This window comes from Monodon monoceros, unplaced genomic scaffold, assembly GCF_005190385.1.
Source record: "Monodon monoceros isolate NGI ecotype Baffin Bay Population unplaced genomic scaffold, NGI_Narwhal_1 Super_Scaffold_18, whole genome shotgun sequence".
Classification (NCBI taxonomy): Eukaryota; Metazoa; Chordata; class Mammalia; order Artiodactyla; family Monodontidae; genus Monodon; species Monodon monoceros.
Window position 1 is genome coordinate 65,638,209 of NW_021703774.1, and position 8,024 is coordinate 65,646,232.

Genomic DNA, 8,024 nt, shown 5'->3' on the forward strand with positions numbered 1-8,024 from the left:
CGGTGCCTTCGCTTCCGGTTCCGGTCTCGGCTTGGCTCCGGCTCCGGCTCTGGGAGGGCGGGGGAGATGCTGCGGGCGCCCAGGGGGCTGGCCGGGGCCGCATTCCTGAAACTCGCGTTTGCGGCGCGCACAATGGCTGGAGGTACCTGCAGGGGAGACCTGGAATCTCGTATAGGCTGCGCGTGGAGACCCCCGGTGGAGGTGCACGCGGAGGGAGGCGCAAAGGGGCGTGGCGGAGGGCGTCCTCGCTCATCCCCCGCCGGGTAGGGGCGCGGCCAGGTGAGGGGGTGCCGCGGCAGCCGGGCCTTGCAGTCCTGCTCCCCTCAAGGCTCTCGTGCCCCCTGCCTCAGAGCCCACGGTCTTGCTCCCTGAACTCCGTTCGCTCCTGGCCTCGGGCCGGGCCCGGCTCATCGACGTGAGATCTCGGGAGGAGGCGGCAGCTGGCACCATCCCTGGGGCGCTCAACATCCCGGGTATGGGATTGAGAGGGGAAGCCCTGGTGGTGGAGTAGAGAGGCCGTCCAGGAGAGTCGCAGCCCATGGGACCTCACTTAGGATGGTGTGGGGAAGGCACTGGTTACGGGGCTCCGGTATTCGGTAGCTCCCCAAACTTCCCTTAAGAAGGGTTGATTGGAGGCGGATCCTGGCCGCGGAACTGGCCCTTCAAGTTTGAGGGGATAACAGGCGACATGGAAGTGGCAGGCCAGCTTCTGTACACGCTCGGTCTCCCCAAGGCTGAATGCCTGAGTTTGCCCTCTCCTCACAAACAAGGGAAGTGGCTTCCCTTCAAAGGTTGTGTGGCTGACTTCCTGTGCAGGTAGGCTGTATCTTGTCCTTGCGGTTGGGGGGTGGTGGTCACCGTGTGTTGTTTTGGGGCCCCCTGGAGATTTGTTCGACCGCAGGACCAGTCCTTCCAGGCCCAGCCTCAGAGCCTGAGATTGCCAAACTGCCGGCTTTCCATTCTGTCCTCTCGACTCCTCCTGCCAGTGTCAGAGTTGGAAACTGCCCTGAGGATGGAGCCAGCTGCTTTCAAGGCTTTGTACTCCACCGAGAAACCAAAGCTGGAAGATGAGAACCTCATTTTCTTCTGTCAGAAGGGCAGGCGGGGCTTTCAGGCCATACAGTTGGCCCAGGGCCTTGGATACAAAGGGTATGGGGATGGTGTGAATTGCTAGCTGGGGCGTGACTGGGGACTGCCTCCTGGGCACTGCCTCCTGGGCTTGTCCTTCCCTCACCCCTCTTTCTCTCCACAGGGCTCGGAGCTACGAAGGGGCCTATAGTGAATGGTTCCAGAAAGAAGGTTAGGTAGAAGGTGGCTTATTGGATGCTCCCTCCACCCACCCATGGCCTGCTTCACTAGGAGTGATGAAGGGGCTGACTTGCTGGGTCAGGCAACTTCTTATAGTGCTGTGCACCAAAAGCAACAAATAAAGAGCAGTTAATTAAAGTATTGGAAGCACTTAATTTGTCAGGTGGACTGAAAACAGTTCTAATCTTAATCTAGACTTCATTTCAGCCCTAGGTTCTTCTTCCAGCATTCATCTGCTCCTGCACCCTCACACACCAAAACCAAAACGAAAATGAAAACACCCAGCAGTTTGCTGAGAGACTATAATTCAGAACCACCCGGTAGTTTATTTATTTATTGGCCGCGTTGGGGCTTGGCTGCTGCGCGCCGGCTTTTCTCTAGTTGCCACGAGTGGGGGCTACTCTTCGTTGTGGTGCGTGGGCTTCTTACTGCAGTGGCTTCTCTTGTTGCGGAGCACGGGATTTAGGCGCGTGAGCCCAGTAGTTGTGGCACATGGGCTTAGTAGCTCCGCGGCATGTGGGATCTTCCCGGACCAGGGCTCGAACCGGTGTCCTCTGCATTGGCAGGTGGATTCTTAACGACTGCACCACCAGGGAAGTCCCCACCTGGTAGTTAAAAAAAAAAAAAAAAAGTCTTGGGCCCCATATCAGATTTGGAGTCTCGGCAGTGGGAGCTGGGCATTAGTGGTTTTACAAGCCCCTCAAATGATTCTGATGTGCAGTCAGGAGCCAGAACCACTGCTCTAGACCAGAGATCAGCAAACTATGGCCCCACTTGGTCTTGCTGCCATGACCATTTGCTCGCATATTGTCTATGGCTACTTCTGGCTAAAATGGCAGAATAGTTGTAACAGAGACTGTATGTTCTTCGAAGCCTAACATTTTTACTATCTAGTCCTTTATAGAAAAAGTTTGCCCACGCTTGCTCTAGATCTTCAGGTCCCCAGCCCCAACCTCACTTCTCTCAGACTTTGTCACTGGATTGAGAAAATGAAAGGGCTCTCCCAGGCAGTCGCGTGAAGGAATGGATGCCACTCTTAAATCCTACGCTTGTGTCAAACACAGATCACAGGTATGAGGAGTTCCTCCTGTGCCAACAGAGAGAGGTCCCAGTTTTTAGCAACACTGTTCTCTGATCCCACAGTGGATTTAACAAAATTTAACTGGTAAAAAAAGAAAAAAGAAAAGAAAAAGCACATGTTTACTGAGATAAAATGCAACACTATACAGTAGGTATATAACTTCCCTCTAGCATAGTTCATGGTTTAAAGCAGCAGTCCCCAACCTTTTTGGCACTAGGGACTGGTTTCGTGGAAGACAGTTTTTCCACGGACCAGGGGTGGGGGTGAGATGATTTTGGGATAATTCACGCACATTACATTTATTGTGCACTTTGTTTCTATTATTGTTACATTGTAATATATAATGAAATAATTCTGCAACTCACCATAATGCTGACAGGGGGTGGCGCTCAGGCGGTGATGCGAGTGACGGGGGAGCGGCTGTAAATACAGATGATCTTCACTCACTTGCTCGCCTGCCGCTCACCTCCTGCTGTGTGGCCTGGTTCCTAACAGGCCACGGACCGGTATTGGTCCGTGGCCCGGGGGTTGGGGACCGCTGGTTTAATGCATATGGTTCCAGACCTTCTAAATATATATATATATTTTTTGCAGTACGCGGGCCTCTCACTGTTGTGGCCTCTCCCGTTGCAGAGCACAGGCTCCAGACGCGCAGGCTCAGCGGCCATGGCTCACGGGCCCAACCACTCCGCCGCATGTGGGATCTTCCCGGACCGGGGCACGAACCCGTGTCCCCTGCATCGGCAGGCGGACTCTCAACCACTGCGCCACCAGGGAAGCCCCCCCTTCTAAATATTTTAATGGCAGAGTTTTGACTACTTAAATTTGATTTACAAAAGTTTTATTCCTTTTTTTGTGGAAGAAAAGGTTGAATCAGAGATGGACCCAATTTTCTGATTTTTCAAGTTTCTGGAGAAATTCCTTCAAACATTTCCTGTATTCCTTGCCTTTCTCTCACCTTTTCCCCTTCTGCCTTTCGGGGGACTGAACCCAGCCCTCATACATCTTTTATCTCACAGTCTACACTGCACACTGTACAAAATCTTCCATTCGTCTGAGCTCTCCACCTCCTTTCACAGACCTATTTCACTCTCTCCCTGAAATAGTCACAATACTGTTAAAATACTGAGCTTAGATGGACATTGTTGGATCGGAGATGAAGTTGAAATATGTGAAAGAGTGTAGTCTAGGGTCTGGCAAATAATAGGTATCAGTTACTCTTTCCCCAAATACCCAAATTCCTTTGGTTCTCAGACTAGTTGGGAAATTTTTCACGGGATCTAATTTCCTTCTTTGAGTCTTTTTTTTTTTTTTTTTTTTTACATCTTTATTGGAGTATAATTGCTTTACAATGGTGTGTTAGTTTCTGCTTTTTAACAAAGTGAATCAGTTATACATATACATATGTTCCCATATCCCTTCCCTCTTGCGTCTCCCTCCCTCCCACCCTCCCTATCCCACCCCTCCAGGTGGTCACAAAGCACCGAGCTGATCTCCCTGTGCTATGCGGCTGCTTCCCACTAGCTATCTACCTTACGTTTGGTAGTGTATATATGTCCATGCCTCTCTCTCGCTTTGTCACAGCTTCCCCTTCCCCTTCCCCATATCCTCAAGTCCATTCCCTCTTTGAGTCTTAACTTTCTTTTTTCCCTCCTCAAGTTTTGTAACTTGATTTCTTTTTTTATTGAGGCATAATTTACCTACAATAAAATGCACTGGTTTTTGGGTTTTTTTTTTTTGGTCACACGGCATGTGGGATATTAGTTCCCCGACCAGGGATTGAACCCATGCCCCTTGTAGTGGAAGCATAGAGTCTCAACCACTGCACCGCCAGGGAATTCCCTAAAATGCACTGCTCTTAAGTGTTCTGTTCATTGAGTTTTGACAATTGTATGCTTACAGGTAACAATCATCCTAAGCAAGATACAGAACACCAAAATCCCCCACATTTCTTTAGGGTGCTTTTCCAGTCAGTTCCATCCCTAATCTCTTTCTAGGCAACCATTTTCTATCTTCTAACTAGAAAACTAGTTTTCTAGCTTCCTTCCTGGCCTGCCAACCTACACTACTTGCTTTCTTCAGTTTAGCTGATGAGGGTTAGAGAGGATCCTGGAAGTAAACTGAGCTGGCCCACCACATGACCACGCCCTCCGGCTTGATCACTGTTAAGAGAACATTCCTCTTTCTCCCTCATTGACTATATGGTTCATAATCTTGATAGGCTGTGCCAAGCCATTACCTTGCCCTTTAACATTCTCTTTCCCTTTCCTCATAGCTAACTATTTCAGCAGGTGAGGCTGAAGAGCTAGAGCTTACCAGCTCTGTCTTTCCCCTGCCTTCTCTCTTTCCATGCTACATCAGACTCCTCTCTTTCACCATATTTTATCTACCGTAGGTTTGTGTTGACTGTGTCATCATATCTACTACATTACGTTTTTTGTTGTTTATCTCTCTCAGTTGATCGTGAACTCCTCAAAGGAAGAAACTGGCTTTCATTTCCTTACCTCCAGTGCCTGGGATCTGAGTTCTCAGTAGGTGTTTGTTGAGCATAACTGGCCTCCCCACTTTCAGAATCTTCTCATGCCAGTCTTTCTGAAACATCGCTCCTTCGCAATCTTAAAATAACATTTTAATCTTATCAGTCAGAGTTGATAATTTACAATAGGTCCTTGTTGCCTAGTGGCTCAAGCACACGTCCTGGCCTGGCATTTCGAGCAGTCTCTAGTCTGGGTCTGGCAACACCCTGCCTTTTCAAACATATCTTTCAGCGCCAGCTCCCATCAGGCTAGATTCTTTAGTGGCCCCAAAGTAGACCCTACTCCTTTCTGACCCTGGCCTTTACTCAACATTTACCCTGTTTGGGAAGCTGCCAGCCTCTTTTGTGCCACTCAATTTCACAAAAATTAGAAGAATGTATTTGGCAGGATGCTTGCGGTCTTCATCTAGAGGGCTTGTAAACTGAAGGAAAAGGGAGAAAAATAACCAGATAAGATTGTATAACCGATCCATGAAGGACAGAAGAAACAGGAGAATGGTGGATAAGGCACACACCTCTATGTAGCACTTAACACACTGTATTATAAATTATGTGGTTCTTCCCCTTTAGGCTGAACTCTTTAAGGGGAGGGACTGTTTATCTTATTTTTGTATGGACAACAATGAAACCAGAACCTGGCATAAAGGAGGTACTCAATAGATGTTGAATTTTTATTGCGGTGTTTAATAATTCCCAGGGGGGAAAATGCAAGGGGAGAAAGTTGGGAATAATACTCACGAATGGTGTCGTGGCATGTTATTATGTAAAGAGCAAAGGCTATGAATCAGAGTTCTGAGTTCCAGTTCTGACTCAGCACTACTTAGTGGTCACTGCAAGTTACTTTTTAACTATTCCACTTCTCACTTTCCTTATCTATAAAATGGGGGTTAAAAGACTATCTCTTTGGATGGTTGTGAAAGTTTACTGGGATAACATATGTAAAGTACCTGTCATTTAAAACGTGTGGATTTAGAGATGTACATATGAGTAAACACAAGAAGATAAATAAAATAGCATAGATATCATTGAAACTTGATGGAAGGGAACTTACGACTGGCAGTGGAAAAGTGGTTTTTTAAAAATATTATTTATGTTAACTTACAAGGGGTTGTTTTATTTATTTATTTGGCCGCGTCAGGTCTTAGTTGCAGCATGCGGGCTCTTTCATGGTGGCATGCTGGCTCTTTGTTGCAGTGCACGGGCTTCTCTCTAGTTGTGGTGCACGGGCCCCAGAGAGCGCAGGTTCAGTAGTTGCGGCATGCAGGCTTAGTTGCCCTGTGGCATGTGGGAACTTAGTTCCCCTACCAGGGATCCAACCCGTGTCGCCTGCATTGGAAGGCGGATTCTTAACCACTGGACCACCAGGGAAGTCCCCAAAACTGTTTTGTTTTGTTTGTTTTTTAAAGAAAATATATTTAATAGAACAGTCAGACAATATAAGTGTTCAGCTTGATGATTTTTTACACACTCATTTAACCACTGCTGTGGTCAGAAAACATACACTGTGATTTGAATCATTTAAACCACGTTGAGACTTGCTTTATAGCCAAGCGTATGGTCAATTTTTGTGTATGTTCCATGAACACTTGAAAAGAGGGTATATTCTGTAGTTTTGGGGTGTAGTGTTCTATATATGTCAGTTTGGGCCAGTTTATTATTTTGTTCAAATCTATAGCTCTACTGACTTTTTTTGTCTGCTTATTCTATTAGCTACTTATAGAGGTATGTTTAAATCTTTCATCATGATTTGAATTTGTCTTTTCTGCCTTTTTTTTCTGGCATTTTTACTTGTATATTTGGAGACTATGTTATTATATGTTACAGATTTAGAATTGCTGTGCTTCCTCCGGAATGGATCCTTTTCTCACTATGTCCTTCTTTATTTCTGGTGATGCTTCCTACCTTAAAGTACTATTTTGTTGGCTGTTATTACAACTACACCAGCTTCATTCAGGTTAGTGTTTACATGGTAATAATAGACCATGTCTCCTGGAATTCATGTTAACCAAAGAAGAAAACACTAAGCACAATTAGACACAAGAAAAGCAGATTTTTTTAATTAAAAGAAAATATCAGTTAAGCTCATAGCCAGAGACTCTAAGGAGAATATGCGTCAACAGAGTTGAGAGTCTTCAGAACCTAGACTTGATAGTATTTCCCAGTGGGAAGCCCTTCCAGCTCATTTATTCCACTAGTTTTCCCCACCCTAATCATATTCCTCAACCTATCAAGTCCTCCAATTAATTGACCTTCCCCAAATTTCACTATTATTTTCCTCATGATTTTATTTTCCTCCTAATCTAGTTGACTCCATGCATGGCTCATCATTATCATCGATCCTTTGCATAACTGGGACTAAACTTATCAAGAAAATTCAAAACCAATATGAAGAAACTGTTAAAACATGATGAAAAGACCTTAAAAGAAGACTTGCACAAAAGAAAAGACTTAAAAGGTTCTTGGATAGGAAGACTCAGTTCCATAAATATATCAGTTTAGTTGAAATTAAGAATAGCCAGAAAAATCTAGAAAAAGAACATCAGTAAGGGGGAGCAAGCCCTACCAGCTATTAAAATATATAATAGTTAGCAATTAGATAGATGAGTTCCAAACCCCACACTGTATATACCAAGATAAATTTCAAAGATTTAAAGTAAAAATGGAAACTATCAAGAAGAATTATTTTATTATCTAAAAGTGGGGGAGATATCTCTAACTTTAAGTCAGAATTTAGAAGCCATGAAAGAAAAGACTGAGAAAATACAAAACAAGCAAGCCTCTGTGTGGTAAAGACAAACATCACACAAGTCAAGTCAAAAGACAAACAGCAGGGGACTTCCCTGGTGGTCCAATGGTTAAGATTCCATGCAGGGGGCACGGGTTCAATCCCTGGTCGGGGAGCTAAGATCCCACATGCTGCGGGGCCAAAAACAAAGAAAACAAAAACAAAGACAAACAGCAAACTAGGGGAAAAATTCAACTCATAGCATACGCAAAGGGCTAATTCCTGGAATATATAAAGAGCCCTTACAAATGGATAAGAAAAAGACAACTATCCCAGTAAGAAAGTGAGCAAAACAAATGAAGAGACAGTTCACA

The 8,024-nt window shown here is 45.5% G+C and overlaps 1 protein-coding gene across 2 annotated transcripts; it reads left to right on the forward strand.

The window, feature by feature from the left end:
- Positions 1-47: 47 nt before the first annotated feature.
- Positions 48-2,501, forward strand: TSTD1 (thiosulfate sulfurtransferase like domain containing 1). Of its 2 annotated transcripts, XM_029231289.1 has the most exons (4): positions 48-142; positions 351-473; positions 987-1,149; positions 1,253-2,501. In XM_029231289.1, exons 1-4 carry the CDS (start codon positions 67-69, stop codon positions 1,302-1,304), a joined length of 414 nt encoding a protein of 137 aa, XP_029087122.1. In that variant the 5' UTR covers positions 48-66; the 3' UTR covers positions 1,305-2,501. The 2 variants fall into 2 exon arrangements, with proteins under 2 accessions (XP_029087122.1, XP_029087123.1); XM_029231290.1 differs by lacking the exon at positions 351-473 and having other exon boundaries at positions 54-142.
- The last annotated feature ends 5,523 nt before the right edge of the window (positions 2,502-8,024 follow it).

What these genes read in the sequence shown, in the direction of transcription:
- TSTD1 (XM_029231289.1), top strand. Translation starts at nt 67, where the DNA reads ATGCTGCGGGCGCCCAGGGGGCTGGCCGGGGCCGCATTCCTGAAACTC. An exon ending in GGCGCGCACAATGGCTGGAG is followed by an intron (nt 143 to 350) that starts GTACCTGCAGGG and finishes CCCCTGCCTCAG; the next exon opens with AGCCCACGGTCTTGCTCCCT. An exon ending in CAGGGCCTTGGATACAAAGG is followed by an intron (nt 1,150 to 1,252) that starts GTATGGGGATGG and finishes TTCTCTCCACAG; the next exon opens with GGCTCGGAGCTACGAAGGGG.